At 43.8% G+C, this 21,386-nt stretch overlaps 1 protein-coding gene across 2 annotated transcripts in view; it reads left to right on the top strand.

Moving 5' to 3' along the window:
* Nucleotides 1-21,386, top strand: part of NME8 (NME/NM23 family member 8) — a 55,621-nt gene that overhangs the window by 29,014 nt on the left and 5,221 nt on the right. For both annotated transcript variants that reach the window (XM_084857855.1, XM_084857856.1), the window contains 6 exons: nucleotides 2,220-2,312; nucleotides 4,222-4,448; nucleotides 7,200-7,378; nucleotides 17,744-17,888; nucleotides 18,812-18,919; nucleotides 20,260-20,411. In XM_084857855.1, coding sequence (XP_084713981.1) covers nucleotides 2,220-2,312; nucleotides 4,222-4,448; nucleotides 7,200-7,378; nucleotides 17,744-17,888; nucleotides 18,812-18,919; nucleotides 20,260-20,411 — 904 coding nt within the window. The remainder of the gene's footprint in view (nucleotides 1-2,219; nucleotides 2,313-4,221; nucleotides 4,449-7,199; nucleotides 7,379-17,743; nucleotides 17,889-18,811; nucleotides 18,920-20,259; nucleotides 20,412-21,386) is intronic.

Genomic DNA, 21,386 nt, shown 5'->3' with positions numbered 1-21,386 from the left:
GTGCAGACTGTAATTTGCACAATTTTTAATTTGCGGGAGAATCTTGAAATTTGTGCAAATGGTGTCATAATTTTTTTCAAAATATTTTTTTGAGCAATCGTGCACAAGTGTGCACAGTAGCAAGTCCACCAGTACGCTATGTAGCCCTACAGAGAAATAGTCCCCTCTTAAATTTTTCATATTGTACTTTCAATGTTTTAACTACTGTAAACTGCCCAGAGAGCTTCGGCTATGGGGCAGTATAGAAATGTACTACATAATAATGATTATTATCAATATCCATGTTAGTTTCATCTGCTCCACACACTACTTTGTTCAGCCCAGCAGAGCTATATTCCATAGTTGTCAAAGAACTTGTCAGTTTCATCCTCCACTTCTGCACTTCCCAGAAAAAAAAAAGTTGCACAAATTGCTGGAATTCTTTTTTTTTTTTAAAGGAATCTGAGTATTGACTTGACTCGCTACAGATTAAATCAGTGCCAGCAGAAGGAAACAGAGCGAAATCCACAGGGTTGAACTGGAAAAGTCTGTTGAGTTTTCACGCACCCCCAGTGGAATTCTCATACACCTGTAGAGGCAGGTGGTCACTGTGGTTTATTGTGTGGTTTTTTGGGTTGTTTAATCCTCACCAATGTCATCCTCACAAGGTTCGCACAACACGATAAGCAGCAACCACCCACCATGGCTTGAATATTGAAAAGGGCAGCTGGTACATGCAACAACCCACCATGGCTTAGCCATGGCAGGCTCCAGGGGTCGTGTGAACCCTGTCATTGAGCGCTTGGTGAGCTGTCTGACATGGCCCATGGGCGGCATCCTTCTTAGTGACTGATAAGACCTGAGCAGGCTTGCTGCATGAAATCCAACTATCTTCTATGCAATAATATTTTATTTATCCATGTACCACATACCAGTACCCCCTGGAGCGGGGCTGAAGAACCTCAGGACAGCGGGCCACAACCATCCCACCTGGGGTCCCAATCTGGCTCTCTAGGATTCCCCTGATGGTCATGCCCTCTTTGTCTGGCTCAACTCCTTCTCCCCAACCATTGGGTGGTTTCCTGTTCCACACTGTTCTTTCCCCCATTCTAAAAGGTTGAAATGCCTCTGCTAACAATTACTGGCAGTAAGCTAAAATATCGTGGTATTTTTGGTATTTTGGCCCCCTCCCCTTTGCCTTTAACCCCCACTCCATTTTGCCCCACCCACCATTGGAATGTGGCCCCCAAGAGCTTCTCTGAAATTGATTTTGGCCCTCGGGCTGAAAGAGGTTCAACACCCCTGCCTTACAGAGTCTGGTACATTGGCACCATGCTGGGATGCCAGAATAGGCTTATCTCGTACCTCATCAATAGCCTATCAATAGCCTATCAATAGGCTTATCTCATCCCTTTCTTCAACAATGCACATCCAAAACTTAAGCTCTTTTCTTCGCACAATGCTCTGTCCAGGTAGAACTGGCCAGCTCTTTTATAATACAGATGCCTCTCCCAATAAAACCCACACAACTGGGCTCTGTGGCACCACAGAATACTGTGTGCCAGTACTCTGACATACCACTTCATCAAGCGCTGTAATAAATCCACTACCAACTCTAGCATTGGATCCTTCTGTCCCATCCTCAGGATCACTGGGCAGTAATAACAACGGTCACAACTGTGAACTTTCTAACCAGCTCAAAACCTTGATGCTGTCTGTTCATTTTTCACAAAGTATTTGCTCTGCAATGAAGAGAACTGTACACTTGCTTGGGCAGAGTTTTGGAACACTAAAAATGGAGCTGCAGTGAGCCAGTACTATGTAATGTTTGAGGATCTGTCAAATAGGTTTGTGCAAAATTGGATGGGTAGACTAGCAAAAGTCTCAGCACAATCGTATTAACAGAGAGTTCATCCCTTATCTTCTAACCATGGTTAGGAGATCAGGCATTTTTGTGTGCACACTGGTCTGCTGTAGCGGAATGAAAAAGGTGACCAAAGATGCCTTTTCATTCTCAAAATGATTGGTAGTATTGGCATATGATGTTGAAAATGTCATTACACTGCCTTGTTTCTTTAAAAATGATTTCACTTTAATCAATTGATTAATTGATTTATTCATTTGTAACAGACGATTAATTACAAATTCTTTAATTGGTAGACACCTTAAACATAACCTAATAACCCACTTTTTTCTTCTTCTCAATGTGCTTGAACCTGACGGCTAATCTACCACTGAAGATTACAGCAGCAGGCTTTGTCATCCTTGCCGAAGACGAGAAGACATTAACCGATGAGCAAGTTAGGGATTTTTATTGCCAGAAATCAGATGAGGTAACAAGAACAGATCAATGGTGGGGCGGGGGGGGGAGTACCCTAACTGTTGGTCATATCTAAGAAGCTTTCAATACTGGTGACTGTAGCTAATCAAACTGATGAATTCCATAAACTGCATGTTAGTATAGCTGTGAGAAAACAATCTGGTTGCTCTTTTAACTCACAGAAAAACAATACACAATCTGCTCAGCCAGATTCAGGCCTCTATGTATTTATTGATTGATTTAAAATACTTATATTCTGCCTTTCTGCCTGACAACAGGCCTCTAAGGCAACTTAAAATAAAATCAACCAAACACATCATTAAGACACTATATAATTGCAAGACTGCAGAGTGGTGGTCAATATTTACATAGTAAAAACCTGAAAAACAATTTGGGAGTTTCGCCACCTCGTTAGGTTTAGTGCTTCATATCTATGGTAACATTTATGGTAACATTTTATGAAATCTTTGGGTCAAAACACACATGCCGCAATCCACGTAGGAGCCCATTTCTCTCCCCCCAACAAGGCTGGTCTAAAGACATTTTGGCTCTTGGTGTACACATAGCCACGGTGATGGAGGGCTGTGTCCTCACTCTCCCTGCCCACTGCTACACCCCCAACATGCCTCTTTCCACCACCACCCCTCTATAAAGTCGGAGGCCCAACCTCATTGAGCAAGCCACCACAGAAACCCCTGTGGTGGCTGGGAGGGGCCGGGGGGGGGGCTTTGAGAGTAGATCTCCTCTAAGGATGGAGCCCCACTCTAAGATGTTGGAGGAGGGTTTCTAATCAATCCTATGGCCCCAGGGACACATCCCTGAGACCATCGGATTGCTCTCTAAGTTAGTGTGTCCTACTGTTCATAGGAAACAATTCTTCTTCCTTCCTACACTTGTTTTCCTTACTCTTACAACCTAGAATAAACCCTGTCTTGCACAGCTTTGTTTCCCTGGATCAGGTGCAACCTCTTTAGGCCCTTCCCTTGGCTTGGGACCCTGACCAGTTCCTTCCTCCATACCACCATCTCCAGGCTTGAAGTGGTCTTGCAGCAGTCAGGCATTTCTTGATCCCACCTTTTAGCGAACATGGGATGTAGAAGTAGTTGTAACATATAAGGAATGTAGAAGCAGTTGTAAAGCATGGGAAGGTGATTGGGAGTGGGGGAAGAGAAATGTTAGTTATATGCTTCACAACTGAAGTAATACCCAAGGCTGTGTAAAGTCCCCCCCCGCCACCCCCCCCATAAGATCATTAAGTCCAGAGTCTAAAATTAACTAGCTGCACCACTACTCCCAGCCCCCAACCACACCCTCTACATGGGGGAACATTTAGAGCAGTGCCAGGGCTGGTCTAAATGAAATCCCTCCTATTGCTTGCAATGGGATGGATCCCCACCCCCCTAAAAACACAAAAATGCCCCGCTGAGAGATGACAAGGTGAAAATCTCCTCTGTTGTTACTTTCACCCTGCCAGCAAGAGCCCAGAAGAGCTTTGCATAGATCAGAGGCTTGGATATCAGAGCATTCCATCATTTGGACTCCTTTCCTTTAGGATTGCTCTTTTGGGAAAAGATGCAGATAAAACACAAATTACTATATATAAAATAGTAAGGAGTCCTTTGGCACCTTAAAGACTAAACAAAATATTGTGGCATAAACTTTTGTGGATGCTGCCCACTGCATGATGAAATAGTCTGTGCTGATTATCTTAGAATCTCGTATTATTCCATCTTTTCAAATTAACTGGAATTGAATTACCAGAAGATAAGCTAACGCATGCAATGATATATTACCCGATAGATGCCTTTGTATCTTGATAATAATTGGGAGAAATGTATCTCTAAATGAATGTGCACAGTGAGGTTAACCACTTCTCTCTTGGTACTTCATGGCAACTCCCCCCCACCCACCCACCTTTTCAGCCTGAATTTGAAGACTTTGTTTCATTTATGCTATCTGGACCAAGCTATGTTCTGATAGTATCTGAAGGGAAGCATGCACAGGAGGTTATGCCTCTTGTACAAGAATTGGAAGCAGTGGAAGAGGAGGAGGAGGAAGAGGAGAAGGAGGAGCAAAAAGAGGGGGAAGGCGCTCCACCTGAAGCAGAGACCGAAGAGTTTCTGAGACCTATCAGTGAAAAGCCAACCAGGTAGATTGCACGTGTGTGTGTGTGGGGGGCAGGGGAATTGTTTTGCAAGTACATAATAGACAATAATATGGGTTGGATCCAGATCTTGCCATACTTAGAGTAGAGCTATTGAAATCAGTGGGACTTAAGTTAGTAATGACTAACTTCAGTCCCATTCATTTCAGTGGGTCCACCGTAAATATGACTACATCTGGTTCCAATCCCATGTTTGCTGCACTTAGTTCCAATTGAAATCAGTGGGACATAAATTAGCTTATGACTAACTTGTCCCATCCACATCAACAGGATCTAAATTCAGCTAACTTCTGGCTCCAATCCATTGCTTGCGTATTTTTATAACTTGTGCAGGATCTAAGACCTGCCCCTTCTTTCGAGATTTACTTAACAGCACATCTCAGGGGTGCTTCATCGACGAGCAGATTTTACTTCATTCAGTTCTGTTATCATTCTGTCGGTGTGCTCTGCCTCACATCCTATTCAGCCTATTTCTGATTTAACTTGAAGCATTTCTAAAATGAAATCTGGCACTGGCCAACACATAATTTTCTGCTGTTTTCAGTGCATGCCTTTCTTCCTTTTTTTCTTACAGTAGGCGTGGGAAACCTAGGCGTGGGAAACCCAAGGGCTGAATTCAGTTTCAGAGAAATTCTTGGGGCCCACATTCCAGTGGTAGGCAGGGTCAAAGGCTAATGGGGGGGGGTGAAACCAAAAATACAAAACATACCAGCATATTTATTTATTATGTATTACTACATTTATGCCCGGCCTTTTTCCAATTGCAAGGAACCCAAGCTGGCTCACATTGTCCTCCTCCTCTCCATGTTATCTTCTCAACAACCCTGTGGGGTAGGTTAGGCTGAGAGTCAGTGAGTGGCCCAAAGTCATCCAGTGAGCTTCATGGCTCAGTGGGGACTAGAACCTGGATCTCCCAAGTCCCAGTCCAACACTCTAACCACTATACCACACTGGCTCTTGTAGCTTAAGCCTTAGGAGTGGCATTTCAACATCTTAGAATGGGGGGTGGGGGAAACTGCACAAAAGCTGGGAAACTACTAAATGATTGGTGGTTGGAGGAAAGGGGGTAGAGCCAGGGGAAGGGGGCATGGCTATCTGAGGTACCCCAGAGGGCCAGAGTGGGACCCTAGGAGAGCCGGATTTGGCCTCCAAGCCTGAGGTTCCCCACCCCTGTCTTACAGGTTACTGATGTACACCTGCATACATGTGCATTGATTAAATCAGTGTAAAAAAGGATCTTGATGAGATCACGTTATCATATCAAGATTTCTTTTTGAGATAATTTAATCAATGATTATGTCCACTGGTGTGCAATGGTAACTTGAAAGAAAGACAGACAGACTGAAAATATGGCTAACCGTGCATGCACATATAGCAGTCTGAATAAAGTCTGGTAACCCAAAATATCAGGATGGCAGTTGACTAATGCATTCATGCACTTCAGAAACAAGATCCAACAGTTCAGAACCCAGGAATAATTTTGCATGGAGAGAATTTTCTAAGCATCCCTACCTCATACAAAAGTCTCTCCCAACACTTTCCCCATACAAAACCCATTGCTTTTTCTTACTGTATCATGTCCCATACACATCACCACTGCCACTGACCTGTGAAAAGATATAACGCAATCCTACACATTCTACTTAGAAGTAAGTCCCATTTAATTCAATGGGGCTTTCTCCCAGGAAAGTGGGTACAGAGTTGTAGCCTCAGGCTGCAGTTTTATACCCACTTATTTTAGAGTAAGTCCCATCAAACTCAGTGGGACTGAGTACTCATGTATATGATTGCACTGTTACAATCTCAAATCATAAAATGTAGGATAAAGAAGAATAACTAGGATCAAGCGCAACAGTCTGGAGGCATAAGAAGAGGCCAAAGTCAACATCTTGGAGTACCATGTCCCTTAAAACAACTGAGAATTTTCAAAAATAATGGAAACCTGGATGAATTTTGGTCATTTACCCAAAGGCATTCAGGGTGCAATCCTATGTATGTTTAAACAGAGAAAAGGCCTACAACTCCCAACATGCCCCAGCCAGCAATGCGAGCTGGGGTATGCTGGGAGTTGTAGTCCTTTTCTCTGTCTAAATATGCATAGGATTGTGCCCTCAGTCTGCGATTTAACAGTAAATACCATTTTCTGCTATTTCCCACTGCCCTCCTAAAATCTTACCAGAATTACCAGTAAAGTCAACCTTCACTGGGCTGGATCCAGACCTAGTGATACTTAGAGGAGATCCATCAAAATCCATGGGACTTAGCTGTGACTAACTTAAGTCCCACTGATTTCAATACATCTACTCTAAGTGTGACTAAGTCTGGATCTAACCCAGTGACTTCCTAACATTCACTGAGTGTTTGAATTTAAGGGAAGCTAGAGGGGGCCGTCTCCTTTTAGCTTTTGTCATGACCTTCCTTTTAGAAGTCTTGGGGGGAGGGGCATGATTTGGCTAAAGTTGGGGTGAGTCTGGAGGTAGATTACTGGCTTTCAATAAGGGTCTCCGCCTATTATTTCCCTCATTATTCAAAAACCTTACTTCCCATAATATATGCACTATCACCATGTCTCTCTTTTTTGCCTCTGAAATGATGTTTTGAATTATGACTCTCTATTCCAGCAAGATTCGTGTCATTTGGCAGCCAAATCTATATATGTCATTTCAAAAAAATTATAGATTAATTAAGTCCTGGTAGGTTATGGTAAAATATTAACATTATTTTCTTCTTTATTAGCTTGAAAGGGGCCTTGGAAAACCAGGCGATGTTAAATTTGTGCGATGTTCAGGATAGCATAGAAGAAGCAAGCAGGCAACTTGCCTTCTTTTTTCCTGATTTTGCCAAGGCGAAGAAAGGCCCAGCTGTTGAAAGAACCTTGGCTTTGATTAGGCCTTCTCTGCTACGGGAAAGACGACGTTAGTGAAGTTTGTTACCCTTTCTACCTGCACAATTAAAATATATGTGACATTTTCATTATTCTTAACAGGCTGGAGCTAGAAATGCACTAGCACAGCCTTTCCCAATCTGGTGCCTTTCAGATGTGCTGGACTGTAACACCTGCCCTCCCCATCCAGCATGCTCATTGACTAGTGATGATGGGAGTTGCAGTCCAACCCATCTGGAGGGTACTAGGTTAGGGAAGGCTGTACCGGCAGAAAAAAAAAAAATCTGGCAGTGGCATTGTTCAAAGAACCTAAGAAAAACCTTGCTGGATCAGACCAAGGGTCCATCTAGTCCAGCATTCTGTTCACACAGTGGCCAACTAGCTGCCCATGGGAAACTCACAAGCAGAACATGAGTGCAACAGCACCTTCCCACCTATGTTCCCCAGCAACTGGTGTACATAGGCTTTCTGCCTCTGATACTGGAAATGGAATAGAGCCATCAGGACTGGTAGTCATTGATAGCATTCTCCTCCAGGAATTTGTCCAATCCCCCTTTAAAGCCATCCAAATTGATGGCCATCACTACATCCTGTGGTAGCGAATTCCATAGTTTAACTATGTGCTGTGTGAAAAAGTCCTTCATTTTATCTGTCCTGACTCTCCCACCAATCAGCCTAATGGGATGATTCCAGGTTCTAGTATTATGAGAGAGGGAGAAAAATGTCTCCCTATCCACATTCTCCACACAGGCAAAATTCTGAACATTTCTTTCATGTCTCCCACTCCTCGCCTTTTTCCAAGCTAGACAATCCTAGCTGTTGTAACCTTCCCTCATACGGGAGATGCTCCAGTCCCTGTAAACTGTTGTACAAGAGATTGCAGAAGTGCAACTGTTCTGGAACCTGTGAAAGACATTGTGGGGAATGGGCCATAGCTCATTGGTAGAGCACAATCTTTGCATGCAGAAGGTCCTAGGTTCAATCCCCTACTTCTCCAGGTAGGGCTAGGAAAGAATCCTGCCTGGAACCCTGGACAGCCATTGCCTGTCAGTGTCAACAATACTGGGATAGATGGACAAAGGCTCTGACTCAGTATAAGGCAACTTCCTATGTTCCTGTGGTCACACAATGCCTTGTGCAAAGGGGAGCACCCCTGTGAATTTCACTTATTTTCTTACATGAGGATCTTGTGCTCTTCTGCATGTGGAGGAGGCCTTCGACTTGCAGAAAGGTACCTCTGGATCCAACTCAATATCTTTACATTTTATTTAGGAATTATATTGTTTAGGCTTTGTTTATTCATTTATTTGAATTTATATCCTGCCTTTCTATGTAAAGTACCTAAGACAATAATAAAAAATACAATAAAACAGTCCATCCCCCCCACAAAAGGCAATAAGATAAAAAAGGGCAGATGAGACCAAACAGAAAAACACCAAACAGTGTCCGTATTAAGGGCGCAATCCTCAAGGGCTCCCGCAATGCAATCTTGTCCTTCGTGCCCCGGCTGCCCTGCATTTGTGGCTAGACAGCTGATTTCAGCTGTCTAACTGAGGCACCTCGGAGTGGGGGGGGGGATGCTGGACGGCGCATAGGAAGTGTTGTGCGAGTGCTTCTGCAGTCCCCTCTCCTTCCTGCTCCCAGGAATGCCCCCTTTTCAGCCGCTCTGCACTGCTCCTCCGAGCGCGGAGCCAGGGACGAATCATGCCTCCTACAAGGTGGCAGGGGAGGGGGCAGGGAGTCCGATTTCTGGGAACCGAGCTTGGAGCACTGCCTCCAACCTTGGTTCCCACAAACCGAAAAATCCTATGGCCATCTAGATGCTGTCTAGCAGCCATAAGATTGCGCCCTAGAACAAGTTTAAGACAAGCCATAATTTTTCAGGACCATGGTATGTGAAGGCAGGGTTAAACCCTTTCCCACATGTTGTGGTCAGATTCCTAAGCAGCTCCCCCTTCACAGCAGCTACTATTTAAAGTTTTTAAAAGATGCACACTATGTCGCACTACATGTTTAGCATCACATGTAGTTTGGTCTTTTGATTCTTAGCTTGTAAGGGTCAGCTGCGGAAAACATTTTTGAATTTTTTCAAAGCACCCCTTTTTCATTTAAGCAATTAAGAGTTCGATTATCTCTTTCTTTTTGGGTGGTGGTGATGAGATGAACAAACCATGGAATTAAGTTTTTAAAACAATGGAAAACTGCTCTGGGGAGTGAGAGGATTTGTGACGTCACAAGCCAGCAACCAATCACCACTGTGGCACAGCCTACTTCTGCTGCAGAAGCAGAATCCCCTAACTTTGATCCTGGAGAACCGGAAATGCTGAGTGCGTTTCGAGAGCACAGTAGAAGCACATTATTATGTCTGGATGCACCACAGGATATGGAACAAGTAGAATTTGCTTTGAATGTGGATATCAGTGTGAGGTAGAGGATCCACAGCAAGCCAGTTTAGAGAAGGCTTGGTACTTGGGTGTGATGCCTCACACTGTAGAAGTGAGAGGTCTAATGCCGGTATTACCAGTCTGCTGCCACCACTTGAGGAATTTTCCATCTATTACCCTGTGCCTTCAAGAATGCCAGCATGTTGCTGCTGTGTAAACTGCCAGCTCTGGTGCATGTAGGTATTGACTTCCACTAACCCACATTGGATAAATGACAATGTATTTATTTTCTTATTGAGTAACAGTCACAACAATTCAAGTTTTTTCAGACCCGAGTAAAATAATGAAGACGTGCACACAAGAGACATCTAACTCTTTCCTCCCTCGGCCCCCAGCTTCCAACTGCCATAACTGGTGTCAGAACCCACCGACCAATCCCAACTCAGTCCAGAAGCCCAATCACCATGCAGTGCCACCACCAGCACAACCAATCCCAGCAGGAAACACAATAGGCTGAACCTGGAGAAAAACAAATGTTCCCCATTTCACCACAGCAAGTTCAGCGGATAGGTGAATTTTTTGTTTTACCAGTGCGAAGGCTAAAAGCACGGTATGGGATCTGGGATTTCAGGCAGACTAAGAACTTTCCCCCCTTCATGGATCACTGCCTTGTTGTGGCGAAGGGGCTTGCGTAACTCAGTGAAGCCATAAGCTATGCCGTGCAGGGCCACCCAAGACGGACAGGTCATGGCAGAGAGTTCTGACAAAATGTGGTCCACTGGAGAAGGAAATGGCAACCCACTCCAGTATTCTTGCCAAGAAAACCCCATGGAACGTATCACAAGGCTAAAAGAGATGACGCCGGAAGATGAGCCCCTCAGGTCGGAAGGTGTCCAATATGCTACTGGGGAAGAGCAGAGGGTATTTCCAAGTAGCGCCAGAAAGAGTGAAGCGGCTGGGCCAAACCCGAAAGGACACTCAGCTGTGGATGTGTCTGGCGGTGAAAAGAAAATCCGATGCTGTAAAGAACAATATTGTTTAGGAACCTGGAATGTCAGATCAATGAATCAAGGTAAGCTGGAGGTGGTCAAACATGAGATGGCAAGATTGAACATCGACATCTTGGGAATCAGCGAACTAAAATGGACAGGCATGGGCGAATTTAATTCAGGTGACCATCATATCTACTATTGTGGGCAAGAATCCCTTAGAAGAAATGGAGTAGCACTCATAGTCAGCAAAAGGGTGGGAAAAGCAGTACTGGGGTACAATCTTAAAAATGATAGAATGATCTCAGTACGAATCCAAGGCAAACCATTCAACATCACAGTAATTCAAGTCTATGCTCCAACCACTGAGGCCGAAGAAGCTGAGGTTGATCGGTTCTATGAAGACCTACAACACCTTCTAGAACTAACACCAAAAAAAGATGTCCTCTTCATCATAGGGGATTGGAATGCTAAAGTAGGAAGTCAAGAAATCACCGGGATAACAGGCAGGCATGGCCTTGGTGTACAAAATGAAGCAGGACAAAAGCTAATAGAGTTTTGCCAAGAGAACATGCTGATCATAGCAAACACTCTTTTCCAACAGCACAAGAGGCGACTCTACACATGGACGTCACCAGATGGTCAATATCGAAATCAGATTGATTATGTCCTTTGCAGCCAAAGATGGAGAAGCTCCATACAGTCAGTAAAAACAAGACCTGGAGCTGACTGTGGCTCAGATCATGAGCTGCTTCTTGCAAAATTTCGGCTTAAATTGAAGAACGTCGGGAAAGCCACTAAACCTTTCAGGTATGACCTAAATCATATCCCTGATGAATATACAGTGGAGGTGAGGAATAGATTTAAGGGATTAGACCTGATAGACAGAGTGCCTGAGGAACTATGGACGGAGGTCCGTAACATTGTTCAGCAGGCAGCAACGAAATCCGTCCCAAAGAAAAAGAAATGCAAGAAAGCCAAGTGGCTGTCTGATGAGGCTTTACAAGTAGCTCACGAAAGAAGGGAAGTGAAAAGCAAAGGAGAAAGGGGAAGATATACCCAACTGAATGCAGAGTTCCAGAGAATAGCAAGGAGAGACAAGAAGGCCTTCTTAAATGAACAATGCAAAGAAATCGAGGAAAACAACAGAATGGGAAAGACTAGAGATCTCTTCAAGAAAATTGGAGATCTCAAGGGAACGTTTTGTGCAAAGACGGGCATGATAAAGGACAAAGAAGGCAGGGACCTAACAGAAGCAGATGAGATTAAGAAGAGGTGGCAAGAATACACAGAAGAACTATACAGGAAAGATCTGAATGTCCCTGATAGCCATGATAATGCGGTCACTGAACTTGAGCCGGACATCCTAGAGAGTGAAGTCAAGTGGGCCTTAGGAAGCATTAGTAACAACAAAGCTAGCGGAGATGACAGTATTCCAGCTGAGCTATTTAAAATCTTAAAAGATGATGCTGTTAAAGTGCTGCATTCAATATGCCAACAAATCTGGAACACTCAACAGTGGCCACAAGACTGGAAAAGGTCAGTTTACATTCCAATTCCAAAGAAGGGCAACGCCAAAGAGTGTTCAAACTACCGTACAATTGCGCTCATTTCACATGCCAGCAAGGTGATGCTCAAAATCCTACAAGCTAGGCTTCAGCAGTATGCGAACCGAGAACTACCGGAAGTACAAGCTGGGTTTCGAAGAGGCAGAGGAACTAGAGATCAAATCGCCAACATTCGCTGCATCATGGAGAAAGCAAGAGAATTCCAGAAAAAAAAACTATTTCTGCTTCATTGACTACGCTAAAGCCTTTGATTGTGTGGATCACAACAAACTGTGGCAAATTCTGAAAGTGATGGGAGTACCAGACCACCTTACCTGTCTCCTGAGAAACCTGTACGAGGGTCAAGAAGCAACAGTAAGAACCAGAGATGGAACAACCGATTGGTTCAAAATTGGGAAAGGAGTACGACAAGGCTGCATATTGTCACCCTGCTTATTTAACTTATATGCAGAGTACATCATGAGAAACGCCAGGTTGGATGAATCAGAGGTCGGAATTAAGATTGCCAGGAGAATTATCAACAACCTCCGATATGCAGACGATACCACCCTAATGGCAGAAAGCGAAGAGGATCTAAAGAGCCTCTTGTTGAGGGTGAAAGAGGAGAGTGCAAAAGCTGGTTTGAAACTCAACATTAAAAAAACTAAGATCATGTCATCTGGCCCTATCACTTCCTGGCATATAGAAGGGGAAGAAATGGAAGCAGTGACAGATTTTACTTTCTTGGGCTCCAAGATCACCGCAGACGGTGACTGTAGCCATGAAATTAAAAGACGCTTGCTCCTTGGGAGGAAAGCTATGGCCAACCTAGACAGCATAGTAAGAAGCAGAGACATCACCTTGCCGACAAAGGTCCGTCTAATCAAAGCTATGGTTTTCCCAGTAGTAATGTATGGCTGTGAGAGCTGGACTACAAGGAAGGCTGAGCGCCGAAGAATTGATGCTTTCGAACTGTGGTGCTGGAGAAGACTCTTACGAGTGCCCTGGACTGCAAGGAGGTCAAATCAGTCCATCCTAAAGGAAATCAACCCTGAGTGCTCATTGGAAGGACAGATAATGAAGCTGAAGCTCCAATATTTTGGCCACCTAATGCGAAGAGAAAACTCCCTGGAAAAGACCCTGATGCTGGGAAAGACTGAAGGCAAAAGGAGAAGGGGACGGCAGAGGATGAGATGGCTAGATAGCATCACGGATGCAATGAATATGAACTTGAGCACGCTCCGGGAGAGAGCGCAGGACAGGAAGGCCTGGCGTGCTATGGTCCATGGGGTCACGAAGAGTCGGACACGACTGAACAACTGAACAACAACAACAACAACAACAAGAACTTTCCAGCTCACTGACTGGTTATTCAGTGAGCTGGGAGGAAAATCTGCCAGGCAGAAGGAGAGAAGTGACTGAGGTGCATGAATAGACTGAGGATAGGTTCTTAGGAGAAGTTGTGATAAAGGAGGCCAGGAAGTTGTGTTGTTTTAAGAGAAGATAAAAGAATCTTGGGCATGGGAGGAATAATAACTAGTGCTGTGCCGAAAATTTTGATTCTTCCATTTTCGGCATTTGTGGGGGCAAGGGCGGGACAAAAACTCTGGTGAAAGAGGCTGGGGAGGTGAGAATTTCCAATTACTTTCTCCTTGGGAAGGAGGACAGGATTTTTGCTTACCTGTTTTAGTGTAGGTGGTGGCAGAGGGGTCTTCTTTCTATTTGTATTTTTAACTTTTAAAACACCCTCTGCACTTTGAGCAGCCCAGGACTCTATAGAGAAGCTTCTCCAGCCTGGCAGCTCTTTCTGAACTTCCATGAGACCACGTGACCTCACCCTCTCCTATAAGTATTCAGGAAGCACTCCCGGGCTTGAGAAGCTTCTCTGCAAAGCAAGAGTAAATGGGGCTTTTAGTGCTTTAGAAAGGCTCTGTTCTTCCTAGCAACATCACAAGAGCAAGCAAGTTTTTCTAAAACTCCAAAAGTCTCATTTGTTCTTGTTTGCCCATGACTCTTTGCAAAGAAGTTTCTCCAAGCCAGGAGTTCTTCCTGAATGCCTGATTGGAGTGAGCATGGTCTCATAGCAGTTCAAGAAGGGCTGCTGGCTGGAGAGGCCTGTCCATAAAGAGTCTTGTGCTGGGGCATTTGCCAAGTTACACCTCCCCCCCCCACAATAGAAAGACGATCCTTCAGCCACCTCCCAAACTTAAAAAGGTATGTAGAAACCCTGTCCCTCTCTCCAAGCCAAAAATTATTCAAAATGCTCCCCCTCCCCGCTAAAGAGCCACAATGCCTCTTTCACAGTGAAAGAAAAAATTCCTGAAAATGGGGGGCATGATTCATCATGGCACTAGTAATAACTACATTTATTGCTACCCATGGGAGAGATCACAGGAAGAGAATTGTAAATCAGGTCCAAACCACATGGTGAGGTTTTCTACGCAAGGCTGTTAATTAGCTGTTAATCCTCTGTATCTGCTTTTGGTTTCATCCCAGAACTCAGATCTGGGTGCTACAAGAGGAGTAGTTTCTTTCCTGCTTTTCTGCTACATAACCTCTAGGTGGCTCTGTGGTGTAGCAAAATAGTACAAATACACAAGAGGAGATTATGCTTTGTTCACTTTCACAATTAAATGCCACACTTTTTCCCTGTTCTAAAAAAACCTGTGAAAAGTGCTGTTTAAAAACAGATGTGGAACTGGAGAGCCACTACATTGTCTAAAAGGCCCATAAACAACTGTGAATAGGGAATGATGAGCGCACAATAAATGCCTCTTGTAGAAAAGCCCATTATGTTAAATGCATAATTTCCACTTGCATATTTTTTAAAATAGAAGCTGGGGAGAGGACTGATCTGGATCAGAACCATTTTAACCCTTTTTTTCCCCACACTGCAGTCCTGATGACAATCATGCTCTGAAGTTGCTATTTGTAAATTGTAAACATACCAAAGGTCTTTATGGTTTAAAGTAGGAGTCTTTGCCTTCATGCATGTTTATACTATGAGATCTAGAGTTAGGAATTATCCAAAAGGATAGAGGACCAGAGCACATTTGTACTGAACGAAGATATACAGACATTATAGTCATTAAGTGGCAGAGGCACTGAGAAGAACCAAAATCATCAGATCACTTCTTTACAGTTATTTTCCTTAAATCTGAACTGCTAATTTGTGTTTCAGTGATGAGTCACTTGGACTTGTAGTTTCCACTTTGTGATTTTTCTTCATGACCTTGTCATTTGCTTGTGCCTCTTAAAAAGACAATAAAGTACAACTGAAAAGGCAATCAGCATGTACATTCTCAGGCAGACAATATCTATAATACAAACTTATGCCAGTTTTATATCACTTTAAAGATCATGGTTTATGCCAAAGAATCCTGGGAACAGTAGTTTAGTGAGGGTGCTGAAAGTGCTATTAGAAATTCTTAGGTCTCCTCACATAACTACAATTCCCACCACTTCCTGGGGAAAGGGAATTACTACTCAACACATTTATGGCTGTGTTCAGACATAACACTAAACCATAGTTTACTTTAACTATGGTTTGTTAAAGAAGCCAGGATCTTGATCATAGACGAGCAAACACAAACTAAGGGAGAGAGCAATCCATGGCTCCTAGACAAAGTCTGTGACCTTGGATCCAGGAATCTGAGCTCCCCCCACCCTTACCCTCCCCGCCATCATGGAAAGAACCTCACCAGCTGCCTCTCTGAGGTCACAAAAGTAACCTTGGAGACAAGGTAAAGAGGGCGTTCCTGTGAGCAGGGAGGGGAGGGGACCAGGGAGGCTGGCTTATGAGGAATCCTCCTTCCCTCCCCAGCCTTCTTCCTTCCCCCAACCTGACGCCTCAGCTAGACAGGCGAAAAAGCCCATCTAGCTGAAATGCAAAGCAGAAGCGTGTGGCAGCGGATGACGATTGCCTCTGCTGTGCCTCCCGCTCTGCACTGGATACTCATAAGCCTCTGAGGCTTACGAGTATCAAGGGTGGATCCCATAGGACTGCAACCTAAATAAATTGGGACATTTGAGGTTCTGTGGTAACTGGCATCAGCACCAATGCAAAAGAAGGTTTCACAAACCTGCCTGCTCCTACAGATGACATTTGAGCATTACTGTATATGCAAGCCTGTGTTGTTGGGCAGCATGGATCGTGGGAAGGAGGTGAGTGAGCTTGGCTCATCCTGATGCAGGTGACTGGCCAACTACCCACTGATGACGTTTAGAGCCCTTGTTCTCCTGCCTCTTTAAGCTAGAGGTGGCGCTGAGAGAACAGAAGCATAGGATTGGACTACAGTTGGATTAAGCCTGAAGGAGAGACGGTTGGATGAGTGGTGAAAAAAGTGAGGGTTTTTCTTTCTTTTTGTGGGGGCAGAAGCAGAGGGCGCAATTAATGAAGGGAATATGGGGATGATTAGGGAATGATCAGGGGGCTGGAAACAAAGCCCTATGGGGAGAGACAGAAAGAACTGGGCATGTTTAGCCTTGGGAAGAGAAGACTGAGGGGAGATAGGCTAGCACTCTTCAAGTACTTGAAAGGCTGTCACAGAGAGGAAGGCCAGGATCTCTTCTTGATCATCCCAGAGTACAGCTCACAGAATAATGGGCTCAAGTTACAGGAAGCCAGATTCCGGCTGAACATCAGGAAAAAATTCCCGGCTGTGAAAGCAATACAACAATGGAACCAATGACCTAGGGAGGTGGTGGGCTCTCCCACACTGGAGGCATTCAAGATGAAGCTGGACAGCCATCTGTCAGGGTTGCTTTGACTTGGATTCCTGCACTGAGCAGGGGGTTGGACTCAATGGTCTTATAGGCCCTTTCCAACCCTACTGATGTATGATTCTATGATTCAATGATGCATTTTTGGAAGAGGAAATTAATTTGGGAGGAATATGTTTTCAGAGTGGGACTCTTGGGAGGTATAGATTTGGGGGTGGATATATTTGGGGGGATCTAGGAGGGAAATTAATGTTTCAGGGGGAAATTAATTGAAGGGGAATTGATTGTGGGGTCTGAGTGGGACATTAATGAGAAAATAAGTTAATTGAAGAGAAATTGGTTTTGGGGAGGGGTGATGTTTGGGGCTCCAATTCAGCCTCTGTGGCCTTTGGCAATTCACTTGTCTCCATCAAGTCCATCTCTCTATTCCCAATTGTAGCTAGTAAGCTTACAAGACAGCAACTTTCATCTGTTATTTGTCCTCGGTACCTGGTATTCAGAGGTAAACTACCTCCGAAAATGGAAGTTTAATTTAGCTATCATGGCTGATAGGAGGGTGAAACAGATAGGAGGATGTTTGGGTAGGTATAGAGTACAGTAAGATGTGTTAGGAGTGTCCTGGCAGTATAGGTGAGCTTTGCAGTATCTCTACATTTTGGGAGCACCAGCCACTTCAATCAGGAATGATGGATCCATAAAGTACCGTAGGGTTAAAATACTGCAACTATTAACTGTTATAATCTTTTGTATGCAGATTCTATTTTGAAAAGGATTGAGGATGATGGCTTTGAAATAGCAATGCAAAGGGAAATCGTCCTATCTGAAGCGCAAGCACGACTATTTTACAAAGAGCATGAAGGTCAAGATTATTTCCCAGCTCTTCTAGAACAAATGACTAGGTACACTACTGGAAAAGCAACACATTTAAACATGGGAATTATTTTATTTTACACAATATAGCAATAACTCTGAAACTCCCTCAAAGGGTAAGGATCAAATATTAATCAGGAATGTATATAATACATAGGAATACAAGATTACATGTATTGCACATAATGTTTTATATACATATGCTGCAATTCAGGGATGAGCACCTCATGTCCACAAGACATTTTCGGAGAGTTGATCTCTCAACAGCTGCCCCAGTGGGCTCCCAAGCTGAGCAGGGAATCATATTACTGTCCACTGTATAACTTCATGGTGTTTAACATCATGAGTCACGGTGGATCTATAGTTTAATTTAGCCATTCCAATGATGGCATGGGTATCACTGATGGAGTTACAGGTATCTTGTGCTGAGACTGACAGTCAGTTTATACCAGGTTCTGGGGTGAATGCTGGACAAAGTTGAGATTACTTCCAGACGAGGAGAGAATACTGTCTCTTCCTGTGATAAAATTCTGTGAATGGGTTCTGTAAGTTTTTTTTTAAATGCTAGGCTCCTGTTTACCTGTTTTTCTTTTACAAATAACATTATATTTATATATATATATGCCAGAAATGCTATGGATGTGTGACAACCTCTGCTGCTAATGCTTTAAATATTTCTAAAATATGAAATATATCACTGTACCAGTGATGACATTGCATTTATAGTCACTCTTTAATACTGACTAGTCGCTTACTGATTTATTACTTCATTGAAAACCTTGATTTCAGGTTTTTGAATGAATAATGTGTGCTTAGAATCATTCCAGAATGAACAAACTCTATCCAAGTTACACTGAATTTGCATTAATAGTCTTATCACCCAGCAAAGATATTTTTGAGGTTATAAAAGTTTGTTTTTTAAAAAAATTCTGCTGCTTTTTGCACTGAACAGTGGGCCAACCCTTGCGCTTGCTTTGGTACGAGAAAATGCAATACAAAAATGGAGAAGTTTGCTGGGGCCAAAGACAATTGAGGAAGCAAAGGAACAATGCCCAACAAGGTAACTTTTGAAAGAATTGCACCATATTAATAAATGGCATCCTGAGCAATGAAGATGGCTATCTTTGTACTCGTTAAATGTACAAGTTCATGTCATGTTGTTACACATGTAACAACAGTGCCATCATCTGGACAGCAATCAATACTTCTTCTGCAAGTTGTGGGAGATCATATTGTGAGTTACCTGAATGGCTTTGCAAGAGCCTACAAGTGTACTTGTAGCAAACCATTTGTTTACTTGGGAGACAAACATACTGTCATAAGCTACAATACAGGTATTCTGTACCTCCTTAAAAATGGTACTGCACTGACATTTTTACAAGAATGAGGTTGTGAAGAGCGAAATTTACCCCCTACATAAGCATATGGGGTAAAACTCAACATACGCTATGTGTTATTATTTTATTTGGCATTTAATATGCCACTATGTTTTAGTGGTCATAGTATTATAAAAAAGATTCTATTCTTCTGTAATATTTTAAACTGGCAATACCTGGAGAGAGCAAGCTTATGGTCCCTGGGCGAACATAGGATAGCTTGGATAATCCTGTCCAAGGTCAGAGACACAGCTCCGACCTTGGAAGGGGGAGTTGGAGATCTGCCCCCTGTCCCACCCCCTCATAGCTGGTACAGAGAGAACTGTGCCGGGTGCCTCTCCAAGGTTGGAAAATTGACCTCGGAGAGGGGGAAAGGGGGCATTCTTGTGGGGAAATTGGGGAGGAGACCAGAGAGGCCTGGATACGATTTGTCCTGATCCTCCTCCAGCTTCCTTCCCTCCCCCTCTAAAGTGCCATTGCTAGACAGGCTAAAAAGCCCATCTAGTGAAAATGAACTGGAAGACAGGGAGGCAAAGATTGCCTCCACTACTCCTCCTGCCCTGCTGGCTTCAGCTCAGCAGGACAGAGGAATCTCAGAAGCCAGGGCAGAGCACTGCACAAACCTACTGAAGATGGGGAGGAGAAAAGTGTTAGCTAAACCACACCTACAGGTATACCCATCCCATGGCTCTAACATCACCCCAAAAGGACTACCAGTGCTTAATCTTTTAGTACTTTTGAGGCAATGATGTAGCTTTCTGCATTTGGCCAGGGTGGGGTGGGGGGTGGTTTAACATGAATTTGGAATTCTTCCAGTTGTGAAACACACACACACACACACACACACACATGCACACAGAGGCCTGAGAAATAACAGTCCCTCATGGTTATCAAAGACATTGGTGTAGTTCTATAACTTCTCTATTTAAAATAAAATCATCATTGGAGGAGAGTTTGAGGTTATAACTTGGGAACACGAAGCTTCTGTGTCAGCCATCTAATGTACTGCTTTTGCTTTCCCTAGTTTACGGGCTGAGTTTGCAATTGATAGTGCACCTATCAATCAGCTGCATGGGAGCTCGACTGCTGATCAAGCTGCAAAAGAACTAGAATTCTTCTTCCCAGTGGAAAACACTTTGGCTGTCATTAAACCCTCTGCATTTGACCAACACAAAGGTAAACAATATGAGTACTGTACATGCAACCTTCTGCACAGATGTAATGAGCAAATTAGGAAGGGAGCAGGATTGCACTTACTAGCCCCACTCCTAACCCTGATGCGCTTCCTGGTCAAGCTGCTCCTGTGGTCACACATCCAGTGTTAATGAGAGAGAGAGCCCTATGTGAGCACAGGCCTTTCCTCTTAATGCCAAACGTGCTTGCCAGAGGATGTGGCCATGTTCAGGAGAATGGCCATTGGGTAAGATCCCACTCGCCCTACACATGTTTGGGGAATACATGAGGGTGTGTCCACAGTGTATAAAATGCTTTTCATCTCCAAGTATTTTTTAAAATCCTTAATTTTAAAAGCCCATATGATATTCTTATTGGTGGTTAGGATAATGATGCTGGATCTACTGTGCGGATGGAAGTGGACTTCTCCATCCCCTCCTTCCCACAGCAGGTCCTCCAGGCCAGCCCACTGAAGGCACAACACAGAGTTGGGAGATCCCTCTGAATGGGATGAGCTGTGGTGGGTGAGTGTGAGTGTAGGGGAAGAAGGATCCCTGAAAATTGGGTAGAGGGACCTTCTGTAAATGGAGTTCTTCCTCTTGTGGAAGGCCGAACCTGGATCCAACCCACTGACTTTAAAAAGCAACTACAGCAAGACAGTATGGCAGAAGATGAGTATTATAACGTACTAGGCCTGTGTTGAATTGCCACAGACATTTGGCTTGAGACAATACAAAAATGACAATCTTTGAAATTTGTAACTGCTGCTTTACAGCAACAGAATATTAATTACTGCTGGGGGTTAACAATCTTGTATAAAGGTTCATCAGCATGTATTTGCTGTCTTAAAGAGGACTGGCTGTTGGTACGCAATTTCAGTCCACTGGGAATGTGAATTTACAACTTGCAGTTCTGATGCACTTTGCTTTATTGTTATTGATTGTGTACATGATTACGTATTGATTATGTATGACAACT

The sequence above is a fragment of the Heloderma suspectum genome, chromosome 5, assembly GCF_057233095.1.
Source record: "Heloderma suspectum isolate Gila_16-S chromosome 5, 16-S_ref, whole genome shotgun sequence".
NCBI classification, from domain to species: Eukaryota; Metazoa; Chordata; class Lepidosauria; order Squamata; family Helodermatidae; genus Heloderma; species Heloderma suspectum.
The sequence above is the reverse complement of the archived record's forward strand: the minus strand, read 5'-3'. Positions and strand labels throughout refer to the sequence as shown.